Source organism: Nicotiana attenuata, unplaced genomic scaffold, assembly GCF_001879085.1.
Source record: "Nicotiana attenuata strain UT unplaced genomic scaffold, NIATTr2, whole genome shotgun sequence".
Lineage (NCBI taxonomy): Eukaryota > Viridiplantae > Streptophyta > Magnoliopsida > Solanales > Solanaceae > Nicotiana > Nicotiana attenuata.
In genome coordinates this window covers 61546-83761 of record NW_017670722.1, presented here as the reverse complement: position 1 = coordinate 83761, position 22216 = coordinate 61546, and the positions used below count along the sequence as shown (strand labels likewise).

Below are 22216 nucleotides of genomic sequence, written 5' to 3'. Positions count from 1 at the left end.
GACTAGCCGCCATTTCATCCACCCCACCCCAATGCGGAGCGTGACATTCCCGTCGATCTCACTGGATAATAGACCCTAGGTACTTGAAACTTTCTCTCCTGGGGATGACTTGTGAGTCGAGCCTCACTACCACGTCCCCTTCCCCCGTCACGCTGCTGAATTTACACTCCAGATATTCTGTTTTAGTCCTACTCAAAACCAAGACCATATTTATATAGGCGTTGCTCCAACGGCTAGTTAACGGCCAATTTAACTCTATTAGTTGTAAAATAACTTACTAAATAATAAGTAGATATAAATTAAGAAGAGAAAATATTTTGCAAGTCAAGATATGAACATTACCGTATAAGATATCACTAATTTTTCAACAAATGTTAAATTTTGACACTTTTTCTTGCCCATAATCGTGAAAGAACTTTAAGCTCGATATAAAACAAAAAGTACACTGTCAATGTTGGTGTTTAAGCAGGCATCTTAGGATACACAGGCTTTTACTAAAGTAACACTACTTCACCTTAATTTTTTTTACCAATAAGAAACAATTGATTAGATATTTCATAGTATTCCAACCAAATATCTTTTTCCACTAAAATCTCTGAAAAGTTAAAAAGTGGTTGCTCATATTTCAATTCAAAAATTTGTAGACCAAGAAAAAAGAAATCATATGCATCAGAACACCTTTTCTTCAAACTTCTTCCCCCACCCCCTACAAAGAGAGACTCAATATAAGACCATAGAAAGAACAGTTAAAAGAAAGAAAAAAGAAAAACTATAAAAGTGGAAAATTATTCCAAAGAAAATTAAAAACAGAAGGACGAAAATAAAATAAAGTATATAAGGGGACCTTTGTTCAAAGAGGTGACAGACAAAAGACAAAAGCAAGTCTCTTTTAAGTGACCTGACAATCACGTGATCTCTTCTGTGCCTACTCTTCTAGTACTGGTCTTTGATTCTTGAACCCACCCCCCCTTAACCCCCCCCCACACCAAGCCCATGCTGTTGTTTCCTCGTTTAAAGATTTGTTCCTCAAAATACACGCGCTCACTTTGTTGTTGTCTCTTTTCTTGCTTTTTCCAACATTTGATTCTTTTTTTTTTTCTTGTTTCACTCCTCATTAGCTCTTCTTTCAAAGTTGAAACCTCTGTTGGAGTTTCTTCACTCCCCAGATCTCCTTCTGTAGTTGAAGGTATGTTAATCTTAATTACTTGTTTAGTAGTAATATTGTGCTGTGTATTTGTCCAAGTAATTCTTGATTATGGCCCTTTTATGGGTTAATGAAGTTGAAGCTTTCTCTCTTCTTAGGTTACTGCTTATTTTTAACTCTTGGTGTTGTTTTTCTTGGAAAATTTTTGTGCACATTCTTGGGGTTATTGATCATTAGCCTAGCCTGTTGGTTTTTTATTTTCTTTGCATTCTTTTGGTTTCATTGTGGGCTTTCATTTTTTGTTAAAGTATACATGATTACGTCTTCTCTGTTTTGTAATTAATGATCTTGGTCTTCACCCTTTTAAGCCTCTGGTTTTCAGAAAGTTTTCTTCTTTATTTTTAATTTTAAAAACACTTTTATTGCCCTTTCTGGTTGGTGGGATGATTTTTCTTAACTGCATTTTGGTTTTGGCTTGAGTTTTGAGCTGTTCTATGTATGTTTCTAATATGGGGTATGTTGGGTTCTTTTGTTCTTTCTGTATCACTGAGAAAATTTACTTGTTTTTTTCTGAAACTTGAAGGAAAATGGGGTTTATTTCAAGGAAGTTATTTCCAGCATGTGGGAACATGTGCATCTGCTGTCCTGCTATGAGGTCTCGATCTCGACAACCCGTGAAGCGTTATAAGAAATTGCTAGCTGAAATCTTCCCTAAAACCCCAGTAAGTACATTCCATTTAGTTTTCTTGAGGTCTAACTAGGGTCTTTATTTCTTTTAGTTGTGATTTCATCTATCTGTCCAATTGCTTGCATTCTAAAAGTGGAAGCAGGTGACTTGGAAATTTTAGTTTTCATGGTTATTTCATAAGGAGTTCACGCTGCATAGGAGTAGAAGTCAAACACTAATCCTCTGAACCACTATTAGACATTTGTGTTCCACTGTCTGATGCCGTCGTCCAATATTAGTTTTGTACCTAGACTGCTTTGTTATGCTTGAGAAGAGCAGATGGACCCAAATCCAAAAATATCATGAGTGTTGGCTTGCTTAAGTGCATTTCTGGCAATCATGAATCTGTTTTTTTGTACTTGTGATAGCCACAGTAAATTACTCTGCATCTTGTGAATGCAGGATGGTTCGCCTAATGATAGGAAAATAGTGAAATTATGCGAATATGCAGCAAAAAACCCTTTCAGAATCCCAAAGGTATTGACTTTCTCTCTGCTTGTGAAAATTTTAACTTTACATATAGCATGGAAAAAATGATGCTTAAATATATGAATAATAGTGCATCCTTTAAAGATGTTGTGGTTTCCTTGTTCAGATTGCGAAGTATCTTGAAGAAAGATGCCACAAAGAACTGCGAAGTGAGCACATTAAGTTTATCAATGTTATTGCGGAGGTGTACAATAAGTTGCTTTGCATGTGCAAAGAACAAATGTGAGTTATTATTGTGCATATATATAACAACCTTGATGAATTATAAGAGTTTAAACCCCAAAATATTCTCTTGTATTACTATCCCGAATATGATAGAGTGAAATTTAGCCCTTTCTTCTTTATCCAACCTTACTACGTTTTAGCCATGATTTCCCACTACCACTCTTTAATTTCTTGAAGCACTTTTTCAGTTAAGGTGTAGCAACTTACCTTCAGAATAAATAACTTAAAAGAGCAGATAAGGTGTGCCACAATTTCTAATCTGATATTAGTTATCATTAATTGAGCTTCCTTACCACCGAGATTTTGCATTTTATCAATAATCACAGGTTCACATAATACTTACCATCTAACTAGTTGCATATTAATTCCAACCATCAATAGGCTAGCCAGTCGTTAAGTCTATTTGATAGTTGATACGCTAACTGGTAGAGTGATTCTATTATGTAATGGTTTAGATTCTCTTGGTTTGTTAAAACCTGTCCTAGATAACTCAGATCATTATATTTTGTGAAATGAAGTCAATTTGGAGTAAGCTTCCATTTTATCTTCTAGGAATGTAATATACTACCAATTTTTGTATCTGCAGGGCATGTTTTGCTGCAAGCCTTTTAGACATGGTTGTTGAACTGCTGGATGACTCTAAGAGAGATGCTATCAGGATTATTGGTTGCCAGACTCTGACCAGGTTTATTTACAGTCAGGTGATTAATGAAAATATTGATGAATGCAGCTATGTGTTATGTCAATTTCTCAGTTGGGGATGCATTCTGCAGATGTAATGAGTAGTTGATTAACATAAATACCTTATACAGTTCAATGAGATGTAAAAGAAACGTTCTTGAACATGTCTAGTTGGGTATTCTTCACACCGCGGCGCCCTGGTTGATGAAAGTAGTGTTGCACGATTTAATTCACTTTAAGAGCTTCTATTGGCTCCAAAGGCCTTGGTATTTGTTAGAATAGTCATGTAAATAGGAGTAAATAAATAACCCTAATCCAATATATATTAGGAGTAGGACATGTTATGTGTGTATATATATAGGGCTCATTGTAACATATGAATATACATCAATAATATATTTTCTCCCGTGCTTTCTCACATGGTATCAGAGCAACCGTGAGAAATTTATCGTTGTGCGTCATTCCAACGATATCCGGGAAGAAACAACTCAGTCACCTTGCAATTTTCCGGTGACCTAAGTGACTAATTGCGTCAAAGTCACTAATTATCAGTGTTGTGCAAAAAACCAACACCACCACAGGGTTCCCAAGGCTCCGGCGACCAAACCCCAGTAAACCCCACCGGAAAACACCCCCTCACGCGCCCTCACGCGCCGGCGATATTCCGGCAAATCTGACCCACGCGCCCCCACGCGCCGGCGCGTGGGCACTGTTTCGGCCATTTTTTGAAAATCTTCCAGTTGGACAGTCGGATCGCCTAGTAATTCCGAGTCTGTCCATACCTTTTTCGTTTGATTCCGACCACTTTGAGTTTTTCCGGCGACTACACTGATTTTTCCAGCAGCTACAGTACTTTTCCGGCAAACACAGTGTTTTCTTCATCTGTTTCAGAGAATTTTCAGTTGATTCTTTTTGTTATTTGGTGATAATCCAACCATGTCTTTGGGAGTCGATGCTTTCGGGTCTAGAAACCCGGGTTCTGGCAGTTCCGGTGTTATGATTACCTCAGAACCTTTAATGGGAGGTTCAAACTACTTAGATTGGGCTTCATCTGTCGAGTTGTGGTGTAAAGGTCAAGGAGTTCAAGATCATTTAACAAAAAAGGCTAGCGAAGGTGATGAAAAGGCCAAAACACAGTGGGAGAAGGTCGATGCTCAGTTATGTAGTATCCTGTGGCGATCTATTGATTCCAAGTTGATGCCCTTGTTCCGTCCATTCCAGACATGTTATTTAGTTTGGGAAAAGGCTCGTAATCTATACACTAATGACATATCTCGTTTCTATGATGTAATATCGCGAATGACAAGCTTGAAGAAACAGGAATTAGATATGTCTACTTACTTGGGACAAGTTCAGGCAGTCATGGAAGAATTTGAGACGTTGATGCCAGTTTCTGCTAGTATTGAAAAACAACAAGAGCAACGACAGAAGATGTTTCTAGTTCTTACACTCGCTGGACTCCCTAATGACCTTGATTCAGTACGTGACCAGATTTTGGCTAGTCCAACCGTCCCCACAGTTGATGAATTATTCTCTCGATTACTTCGCCTTGCTGCAGCACCTAGTCACCCAGTGAGCTCATCACAGACACTTGACTCATCTGTCCTCGTATCCCAATCAGTGGACAATCGGGCATCTCATACTATGGAAAATAGACGAGGAGGAGGTCGTTTTGGAAAATCTAGACCCAAGTGCTCCTATTGTCATAAACTTGGACACACTCGTGATGTATGCTATTCTTTACATGGCCGCCCAACCAAAAATGCTTATGTTGCTCAGACTGAGACTACAGGTAACCAGGGATTTTCTTTATCTGAAGGGGAGTATAATGAGTTCCTTCAGTATCGAGCAAGTAAGCAGACATCTCCACAAGTAGCTTCTGTTGCTCAGACTAATACTTCTGTTGCTGGTAATTCTTTTGCTTGTGTTTCCCAGTCTAGTCCTCCTGGACAATGGGTTGTGGACTCAGCCGCTTCTGATCATATCTCTGGTAATAAATCACTTTTGTCAAATATTGCGTATTCACAGTCTCTTCCCACTGTTACTTTAGCCAATGGGTCTCAAACCAAAGCAAAAGGAGTTGGACAAGCGAATCCCCTACCCTCTGTCACTCTAGATTCCGTTCTCTATGTCCCTGGCTGTCCTTTTAATCTTGCATCTGTTAGTCGTTTGACTCGTGCCCTCCATTGTGGTATATATTTTATTGATGATTCTTTTATTATGCAGGACCGCAGTACAGGGCAGACGATTGGAACAGGACTTGAATCAGAAGGGCTTTACTACCTTAACTCCCTAAAATCCTCCAAGGCATGTCTAGTTACAGATCCTCCGGACCTAATTCACAGACGTTTAGGACATCCAAGCTTATCCAAGCTTCAGAAGATGGTGCCTGGTTTGTCTAGTTTATCCACATTAGAGTGTGAGTCATGTCAGCTCGGGAAACATACCCGAGCCTCCTATCCTCGTAGTATTGAGAGTCACGCAGAGTCTATTTTTTCTTTAGTTCACTCTGATATATGGGGTCCTAGTAGAGTCAGTTCAACCTTGGGATTTCGTTATTTTGTTAGTTTTATTGATGATCATTCAAGATGTACTTGGATTTTCTTAATGAAAGATCGTTCTGAGTTGTTTTCTATATTCCAGAATTTTTGTGCTGAAATTAAAAATCAATTTGGTGTTTCCATTCGCACTTTTCGCAGTGATAATGCCTTAGAATATTTATCCTCTCAATTTCAGCAGTTTATGACTTCTCAAGGAATTATTCATCAGACCTCTTGTCCTTATACCCCTCAGCAAAATGGGGTTGCAGAGAGAAAGAATAGGCACATCATTGAGACTGCTCGCACACTTCTCATTGAATCTCATGTTCCGCTGCGTTTTTGGGGCGATGCAGTTCTCACAGCTTGTTATTTAGTTAATCGGATGCCTTCCTCTCCCATCCAGAATCAGATACCGTATGCAGTATTGTTTCCCCAATCACCCGTATACTCTGTTCCCCCTCGTGTTTTTGGGAGCACTTGTTTCGTTCATAACCTAGCCCCTGGGAAAGATAAGTTAGCTCCTCGTGCTCTCAAGTGTGTCTTCCTTGGTTATTCTCGTGTTCAGAAGGGATATCGTTGTTACTCACTTGATCTTCGTAGGTACTTTATGTCCTCTGACGTCACATTTTTTGAGTCTAAACCTTTCTTTACCTCTTCTGACCTTTCTGACCCCCTTGATATATCTGAGGTCTTACCTATACCGACCTTTAAGGAGTCTACTATAGCTCCTCCTTCACCTTCCGCCACAGAAGTCTTACCCGAGTCTCCTATAGCTCCTCCTTCACCTTCCGCTATAGAAGTCTTATCCATTCCAACCGTTGAGGAGTCTAGTGCCACAGGAACACCACTTTTGACATATCATCGTCGTCCGCGCCCAGCATCAGGTCCAGCTGATTCATGTCCTGCACCCGAACCTGCTAATACTGCGGACTTGTCTCCTCTTAATCAACCGATTGCACTTCGGAAAGGTATACGGGCCACCCTTAATCCTAATCCCCATTATGTCGGTTTGAGTTATCATCGTTTGTCATCACCCTATTATGCTTTTCTATCTTCTTTGTCCTCTGTTTCCATCCCTAAGTCTACAGGTGAAGCATTGTCTCATCCAGGATGGCGACAGGCTATGATTGACGAGATGTCTGCTTTACATACGAGTGGTACTTGGGAGCTCGTCCCTCTTCCTTCAGGTAAATCTACTGTTGGTTGTCGTTGGGTGTATGCAGTCAAGGTTGGTCCGGATGGTAAGGTTGATCGTCTTAAAGCTCGTCTTGTTGCCAAAGGATATACTCAGATATTTGGGCTCGATTACAGTGATACCTTCTCTCCTGTGGCTAAGATAGCATCAGTCCGCCTTTTTCTATCCATGGCTGCTGTTCGCCATTGGCCCCTCTATCAGCTAGACATTAAGAATGCTTTTTTACACGGTAACCTTGAGGATGAAGTTTATATGGAGCAACCACCTGGGTTTGTTGCTCAGGGGGAGTCTCGTGGCCTTGTATGTCGCTTGCGTCGGTCACTTTATGGTCTAAAGCAGTCTCCTCGAGCATGGTTTGGTAAGTTCAGCACAGTTATTCGAGAATTTGGCATGATTCAGAGTGAAGCTGATCATTCTGTATTCTATCGGCATTCTGCCTCGAGTCTCTGTATTTATCTGGTGGTCTATGTTGACGACATTGTTATTACCGGCAATGACCAGGATGGTATTACTAAATTGAAGCAACATCTCTTGCAACACTTTCAGACTAAGGATCTGGACAAACTAAAGTATTTTTTGGGTATTGAGGTCGCTCAGTCTAGCTCAGGTGTTGTGATCTCACAACGAAAGTATGCCTTAGTTATTCTTGAAGAGACAGGAATGACAGGTTGTAGACCGGTTGACACTCCGATGGATCCGAATTCTAAACTTATGCCAGGACAGGGGGAGCCTCTTAGCGATGCTGCAAGATATAGACGGTTGGTTGGTAAATTAAATTACCTTACAGTGACAAGACCTGACATTTCCTTTTCTGTGAGTGTTGTGAGTCAGTTTATGGATTCTCCGTGTGATAGTCATTGGGATGCAGTTGTTCGCATTCTTCGGTATATAAAATCAGCTCCAGGCAAAGGTTTATTGTTTGAGGGTCGAGGCCATGAGCAGATCGTTGGATACTCAGATGCTGATTGGGCAGGATCACCTTCTGATAGACGTTCTACGTCTGGATATTGTGTCTTGGTAGGAGGAAATTTGGTGTCCTGGAAGAGCAAGAAACAGAATGTGGTTGCTCGGTCTAGTGCAGAAGCAGAATATCGAGCGATGGCTATGGCGACATGTGAGCTAATTTGGATCAAACAGTTGCTCAAGGAGTTGAAATTTGGTGAGATTAGTCAGATGAGACTTGTGTGTGATAATCAAGCTGCTCTTCATATTGCGTCAAATCCAGTGTTCCATGAGAGAACTAAACACATTGAGATTGACTGTCACTTTGTTAGAGAAAAGATACTCTCGGGAGATATTGCTACAAAGTTTGTGAAGTCGAATGATCAGCTTGCAGATATTTTCACCAAGTCCCTCACTGGTCCTCGTATTAACTACATATGTAACAAGCTCGGTACATATGATTTATATGCACCAGCTTGAGGGGGAGTGTTAGAATAGTCATGTAAATAGGAATAAATAAATAACCCTAATCCAATATATATTAGGAGTAGGACATGTTATGTGTGTATATATATAGGGCTCATTGTAACATATGAATATACATCAATAATATATTTTCTCCCGTGCTTTCTCACAGTATTCAACATGCAATTCTGAGAAATCCAAAGCATCATTGGAAAGATTAAATCTAGTGTTGTTTTTGTGCCAATTGCCATCTACTCATCTCTATGCATGTCAATCTAGTCCAGTTGGAAAGATGATTGGATTCTTTCCTGGTCAGCTTTACACAAGAACTATCAGTATTGATACTAAAATTTGTTGCTATCATGATTCTAGTTGTCTCAGATGACAACTCCAAAAGGATGTAAGAAATGAAAAGCCGATAAAGGAAGAGTAGGTTAGTTTACCTGCACCTACAGGTTAATTGATGAATTCAGAGTGAGATTATCCTTATTGGGTGTTCATAGTTTTAGGCTCCAGCATGTTATGATTGTTGTTTATTCTTTCTTGAAGTTTCAAATGCTATGAACATATTTTCATAGTCTAGTTATAGTCATTTTATGGATCGATAATTTATTTGTCCTGTTTGGTTCACCTCGATATGAAGCATTACTGCTAAACTATGTTATTTTAGTAGTGAATACTTGTGTTATTGAAGCTAAAGCATATGACAATATGTTTGGGTTTGTCTTAGTTGTCTAGACGCGTGTCCTACTTTAATTTTCCTGTGTGAAGAGTCTCTTCTAACCATATTGTATTTGTTATCTAAGATTTGTATCTTGTCCATTTTAGATCAACTTGTTTGTAGAATCTTTTTTGCCCAAGAATCTTGTATGTGGTATTACTACTTCCTAATTATAGTGTACCAGGAGTCATTCTACACCGAAAGAAGATTGCCATTAGGTTTTTTGATGAGTAAAATTACTTACCATCTTCTTCTGGAAGCAGGTAGATGGAACATACACGTATAACATAGAAACTTTGGTTCCCAAAGTATGTTCATTGGCAAGGGAGACTGGTGAAGAACATCAGAGCTTGAGGGCATCAAGTTTGCAGTGTCTTTCTGCCATGGTATTGTGGAGTTAACTTTTATGGTTGGAGTTGAAAACAATGTTTTAACAATGGTTTTGTTATTTTGGCAACATTTTGCCTCTTTTGAGAACGTTTTTTTTTTGAGAATGATTTGGCGGCATTGTACCTCATACAAGTTTGCTGAATGTTTAGTTGGATCTGAGCAATTGATTCCACCTTTGCAGGTTTGGTTCATGGCAGAGTTCTCTCATATATTTGTTGATTTTGATGAGGTTAAGAGCTCTCTCTCTCTCTCTTTCTCTCTCTCATGCAACTTGTTCGAGTTCCTTATAATTACGTTATTGCTTCCCTCTTGATAATTTTGCAATGGTTATGGATTCTTCATTTTGCCAGACATATTTCATGACTTTCATAATGATTTGCTACTAAGTTCCTATGATAGACTGTGATATGTTGTGGATAACATTGTAAATCCCCCCCCCCCAGCTCGGCTGGGGTCCTAGCGAGTCCTCTATCCATTCTCGTTTGTCTTTCAAGCTGATCTGACATAAATTCTTCATGGCCATCGACTTTCAAGTGAAATATTAGACCAGTAAATGAACTGATGTAATGAACTCCGCTGAGCCTGTATAAGCTCGAAGCTGATCTGTTTACTTATTGAGCAAAACAGATTCATGCTTATTGTATAGCTCTAGGAAATGAGCTGAGCTTGGTAGATCAGTTCAGCTCTTGCCTCGTTCCTATTTTCCTTTGTGAATATGAAAGGTCCACATAAGAAAATGATTATTTCTACTTACCATATGAATGCCATTTTATTCTGAAAAAAAAAAACTAAAGAAAATGAAGTTTAAACAAACTAATAGATGACTAGCTTCATTAATAAACTCAAACTCAGCACTCGGGTTATCAAAAAATAAACTTGAACTTGAGCTGAGCTCCGCTCATTTGTCTAAACTAGCGGAGTTTAGCTTGAGCATGAGCTTCAATAGATTTACTCGAGTTAAGCTCCTTGGCTCATATGCTAGTTGTGCCATGCTTTTCTGTGCTTGTACTTGTAGCATTAGCCAAACCAAGTTCGAACCTCTAGAAATCAGCTAGGGTTGGCTCATTTGTAGCTCAAGGAAAGTTGTCTTGTTTTCTCATTCCAGTTGGTTATTCTAGATTCACTGACTAGGAAATATCTAACTTGTGGATGTTTTCTTCTAATTATGGTTATCTTTTGTTAACAGTTGACAATTACCAGACATCATTGAAGTTCTTTATCAACTTGTGCAGATTGTTCATGTTACTCTGGATAACTATGAGCCTGAAATCCATAATGAAGACTTTGAAAGAGGGGAGGCACACCACAATTGGGTGGATGAAGTAGTTAGATCTGAAGGAAGAGCTGTTGGTAGTGAATATGGTCCTTGCCACATAACTAGACCCCGGCATAATAAGAAAGATCCATCTTTATTAACAAGGTTGGTGCCGTTAAATCCAGCAAAAGTTGGCTTCCTTACTAGATAACTGCAACCGCCGCCAATGAGTTGATATTTGTTTTTACTCAATTTATCTGCTTTCCTTTCTTTATCTGTCTAACTCAGATTTTTTCTACAGAGAAGAAATTGAAACACCAAAAGTGTGGGCTCAAATATGTCTGGAAAAGATGGCTGATTTGGCCAAAGAGAGCAGTACAATGCGCCGGCTATTAGATCCAATGTTTGTCCATTTTGACCATGGGAGGCACTGGGCTTCCCCACATGGATTGGCTGTGATGGTTCTTTCTGATATGGTCTACCTTGTAGAAAGTTCAGGTAATCCACCAATGCACTGCTTCTTGGACCTGCTGTCATTATCCCTACTGCTCCCAGTATCGACGTGCCTGTGTTTTACAACAACTTTTCCTTTGTCCTTGTCCTCATGATTAAGATTCTTGGTAGTCGGAATTTGCTCATCAATCTATCGTTGTATTACCATATCTCATGTTGCTGTAAAGATGTTATTTCTTTGATGGTTTCCACACTACATTCCTGCTAACAAAAGTTGCTATATCTTCTCCGCAACCTGTATTTCCTTACCGTGTCTTGAAAAGAAGGTGAATAACAAAAGGACTGTATGTTTAGTATATTGCTTAAACTGGTGGGTCATAGGTCTGGTATCTGTTATGTTATCATGAAATGCTTTGCCATGACATTGAATTTCTTGTAGTCATAATAATTCTACCGGACATTGATGGCGCAAATATTGGAATTGACTTGATAGCATCTAAATGTTTTCTTAATGCTTGTGGTTCTTCTCAGGGAATCAACAACTGATTTTAACTGGTGTAATTCGCCATTTAGACCACAAAAATGTGGCACATGATCCTCAAATGATGTCTTATGTCATCCAAACTGCTACTGCTTTGGCTCGGCTCATCAGATTAGGAGCTAGGCTCTCAGATGTACGGTTTGTCAGTGACTTGTGCAGACACTTGCGTAAAAGCCTTCAAGCAACTGTTGAATCGGTTCAAGAGCAAGAGCTAAACTTCAATCTTGCACTTCAGACATCCATTGAAGAATGCTTCCTAGAAACTGCAAAAGGGGTAATTTATGTTAATGAATGAAGGATATGATAGGCATTTGTATTTCTTGATATTAACAGATTTTTTCCTCTTAGATTGTTGATGCACGACCACTGTTTGATATGATGGCAATGATGCTGGAGAAGTTGCCATCTCTTAAAGTGGTTGCCAGGGCTACAATGGGGTCCTTGATCATACTTGCTCATATGATCTCGTTGGCATCTGTCGTTTCACGATGCCAACAGGTAAGAAGCTAGCTTTCATTATCAGATGTTTTGGGTCCTCTTAGATGGCTGGCTAGTATGTTTACATGAAAATATGTTTCCTCCACTTGAGCTTTAATTGCACATTTTCTCATCTTTTAATGAAAACTAATACGTGATGTTGAAAATGCAACGAGAAAGAAAATTCCCATTGATGAATTGAAGTATGTGTTCATCTTCTATATCATTTGCTTTTGAAACTGGATTTACTTTTGTATTTAACTATCTTTTAATTCTTGTAGGTGTTCCCTGAAGAGCTATTTGTTCAGCTACTGAAAGTGACATTGCATCCAGATGTCGAAATTCGTATTGGAGGACACCACATCTTTTCCGTTCTCCTAATTCCAAGTTCGAACCATATTAGACATGACATAGCCAACCATACAAGGAAATGGAATGCCAATGGCACATCTACGTTTGTGTCAATTACCGCTCTACTTGAGAAGCTTCGAAAGGAAAAGGATGGAATTAAGTTGAAGGAAGGGGCTGGTAGTCCAGATGATTTAAAGGAGAGGGACATTGTTGACGAAGAACGGAATAAGGGTTGGGCCCTAAAAAATTCTCCAAAATTTCAAAATATTAGTTCTATGATTGATTGCACAGCTGTATCAGTTGGTAGCTTGAATGAGGGTGTAAGTACATTAGTGATATCACATTTTTATTCTAGCTCTTTTTTTTCATTCCCGCTAATTTCTGGCCCAACTGAACCTCGATTTTTACTGGTTGACACAGGAACCATACATTCTGAAGCTAAACAAGGATCAAATTGTCCAGTTGCTGTCAGCCCTCTGGACCCAAGCCAACATGCCAGATAATTTACCTGCAAATATTGAAGCTATAGCTCAGTCATTCTGCTTAACGCTTATTTCTTCACGTGTTAGGGTGCGCATTCAGATTAAAATAACTCATTTGTTATGCATGTTAGTTTGGGTGGATAAACCTTGCATTTTGTAGACCTTCAAACAGTCATTTGCTTTCTCTAAGCATCTTGTATCTAAATGCTGATGATTCTTAATCTTCTATTGTTGCAGAAAACCCACAATAACTTAATGGTCTGCTTTTGTCAGCTTCCCCTATCACTTATGAAGTTATCCGTGGACCCAAATAATGGTATGGAACTGTACTGTAGTTTTCCAACTAGTAACGAACTCATTATTGTCTGGTAAAATTACCTTGTGAATATCTTCTTTCAGGGTCGCTGCCTCCAGCATACCAGCGTTCGCTTCTTGTGTTATCAGCTGCAATGTTAGCATTTACAGCGAAGATTTATCAGATAACTGACCTGAATGTTTTACTCGAATCATTACGGGGTTGTGGTGTGAGTAATCTATGATAAAATTTTCATAAGCTAATTCTCAAAGTCACGTCTACATTTTCTGTAACTTGGAAAAATTAATGCAAACTAGGGGTCTTATCTTGCCTTTTCATTAAAAGACTCATAACGGGTAGGATATTCACAACATTATGCAAATAGAATAAACTATTTTTCTGGGTTGGATAAGTTGTGATTGCAACACTATGGAAATAGAAGAAACTGTTTTCCTGTTGTTGAACAAGTTATGATTGCAACAACATTGAAGTAGAAGAAAGTCTTCTTCTGTTGTGGAACAAGTTACGGAAAATGTTGTTTCATCTCTATTAACATGTTGCTTAACAAGTTTGTTGTATCTTTAGCATATTGTACGTATTAATTGCTGCTAATTCCCTTCATATTCAGGTTGATCCTTTTTTGGGTATCAATGATGATTATCAAGTATACCTGAAGCCTCAGGCAGATGTGAGAGCATATTGTTCTGCAGCTGATAATGAAGCAGCTGTAATATCACTATCAGAATTGCGGAGCAAAATCCATGAGTGCCAGGAGATAATAAAGGATATCTTAGTTAAAAGCTTGTCTAGCATTGCAGAGGTACTAGCTGTCTTAAAAATATTATGCATACTACTATATTTTTTAACTAACCTCCTCTCTCCAGTCCTTAAAAAGGGGGAAAAAAATTGTAAAATGGATTTATATAGGTCCTTACTTATTCTTTTGGGGTGTGCCTTAGGTTGAGGCAGATAACATATTCAAGCAGCTATCAGAGGATTTCACACCCGATGATACTTTCATATTTTGTCTACAATCAATGGTTGACATAGATCATGTCCAAATAGGATCACACTCCAGAGATTCACCTTCATTTGATGGGGTATGCTCATCAAGCATTCACGTGTTTTTTGTGATGTAACAACGGTGGTGGATTTGCATTCGTCGTTATACTTATTGCTACATGAATCTCTCCATTTTATTCCCTAGTTTTTAGTGGAGTGTCTGCTGCCAGTTTTCTTATTGTTAATATATGCTCTCATCGCCTTGAATCACAACCATTTTTATACGTTTGTCGCTTATTGCTGCAGGATTTATCTCCAAATTCATTTGTAGAGGATGACAAAGTAAGTGAATCCTCAATTGCTGACCTCACCAGGTTCATTCCCAAAATTCCTATGTCTCCATCCCCTTCAATGACTCATGTTGTAAGCATCGGACAGCTTCTTGAATCGGTAATAATCCATGCAACTCCTTATCTTTATCCACAAACATGCACCTGTCTATTTGCCTTTGTGTGCCCCTATAGATGAGCTTGCTTTGTCAAAGTAGAATATAGTCAAGCCTAAAGAAAAAAGTTACTAATTATAAACAAGATTAGGGAGGTGTGACTAATGGTTGATTTGCCTGTTTCTCATGGACTATCTCCATATTGTAAATGAGTGTAATTATTTCAAAGAAAAGGAAAGCCTTCATTAAAAGAATTACAAGATTAGGGAGGTGTGACTAATAGTTGATTTACCTGTTTCTCATAGGCTATCTCCATATTGAAAATGAAAAACTATTTCAAAGAAAAGGAATAAGTCTTTATTAAAAGAAATACAGTATAAAGTAACTAGCTATCTGCAACTGCAACTGTTAGACCATCTCCAACCCTAACACCAAATTTCACACCAAAATGGTGTAACACCAAATTTACTCCAACCATTACACCATTTTTTACACCAAAAAATAATATTTCTTCTCTCTCTTCTATATTATATTATTATCTTCTATTTAAATTTTATTTTTTATTTCCTTCAAACAAATACTATCTTTTTTTCATATTCATTATATATAATTCACATTCACCACTTATATAATCATTTATTAAATAATGGTTATATTTCTTTTTATACAATTTATAATAATAATAAAATTAATATAAAATTAAAATTATAAAGATCTTAATATAAAAATTAATTATATACACAATATATGATAAATTAAAAGTCCAAAAAATAAAAGATGAATAAAATAATAATAAATCAAATTTGGTGTGATGAATAGTGTTGCACCAAATTCATGCACTATAATGGTGCAAGATTTGTTGTTCCATTGGAGCAAAAAAAATACCAAATTTTACACCAAATTTGAATTTGGTGCAAAATTTGGTGCAACCTTGGAGATGGCCTTATCTGTACTCCTGGTTCTGATTTTAGGTGATGCTAAATGAACTTTTCTGCAAATAGATTTCACCTTTATTGGAATCGAAAATTTAGTGCGTTTTTGCATTTTTTGTCTCTCTCTCTCTCTCTACACACACACACATAAACACAAAAAAACACTCGCGCGCACATACACACTAAGAAATTTAGAAAACTTGTCTATCAATTCATATTTTGATCCAATGGTTGTACTGTTTAGCCTATTTTGAACGTCAACTCTGTATTGTCTGAAACAGCACAAGAAGAATGTAATTTCAATTAGTGGGAGTAAAAATATAAACATGATAGACGTATTGTCCTTATTTCTTGCAATATCATACAAAATGAAAAAAATTTGAGTTGAAGCTGAAACAAAACTGTTAAATATCTGCTTGTTCTTGTATTGGCCAGCTTGCATTTGAAATTCATAAAGTTAGCTTGATATTTGCATCTCCTGCCAAGCTAAAGAGATGGATTACAGCTCCTCTAATATTATGCTAGGTGGTCTTGCCTAATTTCAGACATAAAAACAGTTTTTGCGCTTCTTCCATTGTTTGACAAGGGCAAATTCTGCTCCCTGATTGGAATCTTTTATATATGAGTACTCGTGTTTTGCGTTAATATTAGGGAAAATTTCATATAAAAACAACTGGGCTCCCTACTTTTCAACTTTATAGCCCATATTTCAATTTACAATTGAGTAGCCCAAAAATAACAGGCCCATATCCGAAAAAAGGGCGTTATTTCAAATTACATCTTATATCACTTGGGCCATATAGCCCATCTGAAAATAGCCCACATTTGAAGCTCTAACCTGGTTTAGCTCAGGTTGTATATGTTTTGAAATTTTGTTTTCACCCGATAGCCCACAAATATTATTAACAGTGTTTTAGTTTTCTTTTTAAAGTTTTTTCTCTCTTTGTTCTTCTCACGCTTTTTTCACAGAAGTACGAAAGCAACCGTCCTCCATTGTTGCGTCTCAAGCAATTTTTCGAGCTCACTCTTATTTTCAAGTAATTTTCATTTCATTTTATGCTTTTACCACTCTGTTGGTTTTAAATTTTGTTTTATTTTTAACTTTTTGGCTTTTTGATTTTGAATTTTTTTTTTTTACAATGTTGTGTTTTCCATTCGATTTTGTGTTCCTTCTATCTTCGTTCTGGGCCTAAATTTGGTGTTGCAGTTTGCATGCTTTATTATTTCGAATTTTAGGGTAGAATTTATTTTTTGAGTTTTGTTACAATTTGGGAAAATCGGCCTCTGCTTTGTGTTCATGGCCTTTGTTTTTTGTTTGATTTTTGTGTTTTCCTTCACTTGTCTTCACTTTTGTTAAAGCTTTGTTTTATTGTAGAAAATGCGTTCGAAAATGTCTGCTTCTGAAAGTCGTATGAAGGTTGCTGGAAAAGGTGTTAAGCTCGATTTTGCGAAAACATTGAGGGACTTGCCCTCAACCCCTGATTCTGTGAAGCGAATGGGCATGTCCAGGCCCCCGATGATGATGATTTTGAGTCTCCTGCTCCTACAAAAAAGTCGCAACAAGAGAGCAGTCGAATGACTCGTTCGCAAACGAAGAATACTCCTACTCCAGTTAACATTGTTAGAATAAGGAGTAAGAAATGTGGGAGACATGAAAAATCCAAAGAAAAGCTGAAATTTGATTTGGTTGATGGAGGTGATGTAGGCCCCAGTGTTAATCCGAATAAGAGAAAGATCGAGGACGTTAAGCATTAAAAGAGCAAGATCAAGGACGATGGTGAGATTGGTCTTTATTGCATATCCAAAGAACAAAGGATTGCTACTCGCCACAAATTGAAGGAGAGAAAAGCTAAGCTGAAGGTATTTCTTGTGTTGCTATTAATTTTATACATCCTTATACAATTTCATACAAAGTTATACAGCTGTTTATACATCTTTATACAAGTATTGCTACACTGATTATACAATATTTTAGTATAGGTTTTGTTCCTGATTTCTTTCTTGTTGTTTTTCCATATGCAAGGTTGGAGACTTCTATATACAATTAGCTGATCATTTCCACAATAGGATTAGTTCCCATACCGAGACTGATATTGTCAGCATTTTGAAGCAATGTTTGACTGACACACAACTTCAAACGTTTCGTGCTAGCTGTTTTGGTTACTTCTTGAACCTGCCTCAATTTAAAATTCAAAATCAACTTATTCATTGTATACTATTGAGGGAAGTCGTCCCGGGGCGGGAAAGGGAGTTGTGGGTTAAAATCTATGGTTGTTCTTCTACACACTTCAAATCAGTGATAACAACAAACTCTCCAATGCCAAACCGCAGCAAACAACCATTGATTTTAACTCACAACTCCCTTTCCCGCTCCGAGATGACTTCCCTCAATGGTATACAATGAATAAGTTGATTTTGAATTTTAAATTGAGGCAGGTCCAAGAAGTAGCCAAACCAGCTAGCACGGAACATTTGAAGCTGCGTGTCAGTCAAACATTGTTTCAAAATGCTGACAATATCAGTCTCGGGATGGGAACTAATTCTGTTTTGGAAATGATCAGCTGATTGTATATAGAAGTCTCCAACCTTGCATATGGAAAAACAACAAGAAATAAATCAGGAACAAAAACTATACTAAAATATTGTATAAATCAGTGTAGCAGTACTTGTATAAACAGCCGTATAACTTTGTATGAAATTGTATAAGGATGTATAAAATTAATAGCAACACAGTGAATACCTTCAGCTTAGCTTTTCTCTCCTTCAATTTGTGGCGAGTAGCAATCCTTTGTTCTTTGGATATGCAATCAAGACCACTCTCACCATCGTCCTCGATCTTGCTCTTTTTATGCTTAACGTCCTTGATCTTTCTCTTATTCGGATTAACATTGGGGCCTGCATCATTTCCATCAACCAAATCAAATTTCAGCTTTTCTTTGGATTTTTCATGTCTCCCACATTTCTTACTCCTTATTCTAACAATGTTAACTGGAGTAGGAGTATTCTTCGTTTGCGAACGAGTCATTCGACTGCTCTCTTGTTGCGACTTTTTTGTAGGAGCAGAAGACTCGAAATCATCATCATCGGGGGCCTGGACATGCCTATTCGCTTCAGAATCAGGGGTTTAGGGCAAGTCCCTCAATGTTTTCGCAAAATCGAGCTTAACACCTTTTCCAGCAACCTTCATACGACTTTTAGAAGCAGACATTTTCGAACGCATTTTCTACAATAAAACAAACAAACCTTTAACAAAAGTGAAGGAAAACACAAAAATCAAACAAAGGCCATGAACACAAAGCAGAGGCCGATTTTTTCAAATTCTAACAAAACTCAAATAATAAATTCTACCCTAAAAGTCGAAATAATAAAGCGTGCAAACTGAAACACCAAGTTTAGGCCCAGAATGAAGATAGAAGGAACACAAAATCGAATGGGAAACACAACAAAATTGTAAAAAAAAAAGTCAAAATCAGAAAAACCAAAACATCGGTAAAAGCATAAAATGAAAATTACCTGAAAATAAGAGTGAAAGCTCGAAAAATTATTTGAGACGCAACAATGGAGGACGGTTGCCTTCGTACTTCTGTGAAAAAAGCGTGAGAAGAACAGTGAGAGAAAAAAAGTTTAAAAAGAAAACTAAAACACCGTTAATTATATTTGTGGGCTACCGGGTGAAAACAAAATTTCAAAACATATACAACCTGGGCTAAACCAGGTTAGGGCTTCAAATGTAGGCTATTTTCGGATGGCTATATGGCCCAAGTGATATATGATGTAAATTTCTTCTTAATGCTATTTAGTTAGGTTGTATTAAGAACTGAATCTGGGCACGCATAAAACTGTCATGGTTTTGGTTAGTCCAAAGGATGGGAGCAGACAGATCACCAACATAATGATTACTATGTGGGGTTTGAGAGCAAATGGACCCATCAATCAAGCAGCATCTCTTTTATTGTTCCTTAAGTTGGTTTTGTGGTCTCAGGCACTCGAGGTGGCTGGTCAAGTAGCTGGTTCATCTGTCTCAACTTCACCGCTTCCATATGATACCATTGCTGGTCAATGTGAATCTCTTGGCACTGACACAAGAAAGAAACTCTCCAATTGGCTAGCTCATGAAAATCGCTGTACAAATGCAGCTGGCATGGCGTATCCGCGCTTCCCAACAAATGGACCATCAGCAGTCGCGAAGGTGATACTGCGTTAACTGTCTTCTAACTAAATCTTCAGTTTTTTGAATCCTGTGACACTTGTGTACGCTTATAAACATTGAGCACAAATGTGTTTTCATATGATTTTGTTTTTAATCAGTTTCGAAGTATGTTTACAGGAGATATAGCAAATTGACATCCTAGTATCAGGGGCAGATTTAGGGGGGCGCAAGGGGGTTCAGTTACACTGTATATATAAGGCAAAATTTGGTTTTTATCTCTATATATTAAGTTTTGAACCCCCTTAACACAATCCAAAAGTGTAGTTTAGTGGTTAAGGGGGTTCAAAATTTTCATAAGGTCACAGGTTCAATTCTCACTAGCTACAAAAACTTTTTTTGAACCCCCTTCGTTGAGATCCTGCCTCCGCCACTGCCTAGTATAGAAGTTGCTTTTGTTCTTTTATGAGTCTTTATTTATGCCCCTTACTACGCGATGATTGTTTTAAGACGTAACGTTTTGCCTACTTGTATTTGATAACCATATGGGCATGTGTTAACATTTCACAACTTGTGTTTGCTGCAGATACTTGAAGAAGAGGGAACTTTTAGGGGACCTCCGCTGTCAAAGGAACCATGGTTAGCACTTAGGCTACCTCCTGCAAGTCCTTTTGATAACTTCCTTAGAGCAGCTAGAGGTTAAATGCACGCAACCGGTCTGTTTAGTTGTAAATGACAAGTAGCTCTACTGGTGACTAGTAGGTTTAGCTCAGTCTTTTACTTAGTTCTAACCCTGGAGCTGCCACGCCTGAATGTATTGAGTACTCTATGTTAGTGTTTGTTTAACCAAGTTTGCTGGATCATTGTTTGTAAAGTGCAGTATGACTAACGCATTTCTGGCTGTATCTAGTTCTAACTTGTATTATTATGTAACTGGCTTTAAGACTGCAGCTCCTCAATATGTTCTGCAACCCCCCACCCCGGGCGTGCTTTCTGGTGCTAGATTATGTACATGTACATGTCCTCTATTTAGTACTGTATGCGCCCAAAATAGGATAATAACGTGTTTGCATAATTATTTTAATGATATTTTTGTTATTTCAAAAATGTAGTATATTATATAGGAATGCTCAAATGTCCGCGTAAACTCTCGTGCTCGTCATTAGTACTCATTATCCATTAATTACTATCATTTCACTCAAAATATCGTGAAGGGTCAACTTATAATTACTAGGAACAATCATATATAAAAGAATGATATATAACCAATGCATGTACTTCTGTCAATTAATCATTGTGTCTCAATGTTAACACCGAAATAATGAAATTTCAACTACATATATGATATCTTTAAGATTCAGGCAATAACTTCGAGATTCGTATCTCTAAGTCATGAAAAATATAAACTGCTAACCATAGAATAACAATTCGTTTTAAAGAAATAAGCAAAACAAATCAGAGAGGATAATACAATGCTGTTAGTGCAAAGAATATTGTAGTAACGTGCACGATGTGACATATGGCAAATGCTACCAAATTTATAAATTTGAACAATTTCATTGTATGCACGTACTCTCAACCATTAAGAAACCTTTGACTTACAAACAAATGTGCTGCTGTATTTAAGGACCTTATCGTTGTATTTGTTTCGTGGGTATGAATAAAATTTGAGGAGAAATAACGAAAATTGTTATAAAACAATAAAAGAAGAAGAGTATTGTAGAGAAAAGTAGAGGGAGAGAATTCTGAGTATTGTAGAGAAAAGTAGAGGGAGAGAATTCTTATTGATTTGGGATGAATTACAATGGAATAGAACCCTCTATTTATAGGGAGAGGGTGACTTAGCCACCAAGTAATAAATCCTAGAATCTCTCTAAATATAGACATTCACCATAAATAAAATTCTATTTATAACACTCCCCCTTGAATGTCTATTCAACAGATAATGTGCCTCGTTAAAACCTTAACTAAAATAAAACCCAGTGGGAAAAAATTCTAGAGAAGGAAAAAGAGTACACATATCTAACCATACGCCTTTTGGTTGCCTCCTTAAAAACCTTGCAAGTAAAACCCAGTGGGACAAAACCTTGTAAGGGAAAAAGAGTACAACGCGTATTAATTCCCCCTCATGAGAGCATCACTTCACATCCTTAAGCATTTGCATTCCAATCTTGTGCACCAACTTCAAAAGATCTTTGGTAGAGATTTGAAGAACAAATCAACCATATTAACTTGAATGAATATATTGCACCTTGAAATCATCATTCTAGATAGAGATGGATTGTCTTCATTTGATCTTGTTGGAATCGTCAGTTCA

At 37.6% G+C, this 22216-nt stretch overlaps 1 protein-coding gene across 2 annotated transcripts; it reads left to right on the top strand.

Annotated features, from left to right (window-relative positions):
• The first annotated feature begins 955 nt into the window (after positions 1-955).
• Positions 956-20874, top strand: LOC109242658. Of its 2 annotated transcripts, XM_019409496.1 has the most exons (20): positions 956-1186; positions 1728-1866; positions 2274-2348; positions 2467-2582; positions 3172-3286; positions 9393-9515; positions 9701-9748; positions 10752-10939; positions 11076-11272; positions 11759-12042; positions 12117-12266; positions 12527-12916; positions 13017-13166; positions 13316-13394; positions 13478-13602; positions 14002-14193; positions 14333-14473; positions 14682-14825; positions 19735-19941; positions 20486-20874. In XM_019409496.1, the coding sequence occupies exons 2-20, from the start codon at positions 1732-1734 to the stop codon at positions 20600-20602; spliced, it is 2976 nt and encodes a 991-aa protein (XP_019265041.1). In that variant the 5' UTR covers positions 956-1186; positions 1728-1731; the 3' UTR covers positions 20603-20874. The 2 variants fall into 2 exon arrangements, with proteins under 2 accessions (XP_019265041.1, XP_019265042.1); XM_019409497.1 differs by lacking the exon at positions 9701-9748 and having other exon boundaries at positions 20486-20849.
• The last annotated feature ends 1342 nt before the right edge of the window (positions 20875-22216 follow it).

What these genes read in the sequence shown, in the direction of transcription:
- LOC109242658 (XM_019409496.1), top strand. Translation starts at nt 1,732, where the DNA reads ATGGGGTTTATTTCAAGGAAGTTATTTCCAGCATGTGGGAACATGTGC. An exon ending in AAATCTTCCCTAAAACCCCA is followed by an intron (nt 1,867 to 2,273) that starts GTAAGTACATTC and finishes TTGTGAATGCAG; the next exon opens with GATGGTTCGCCTAATGATAG. An exon ending in TGCATGTGCAAAGAACAAAT is followed by an intron (nt 2,583 to 3,171) that starts GTGAGTTATTAT and finishes TTGTATCTGCAG; the next exon opens with GGCATGTTTTGCTGCAAGCC.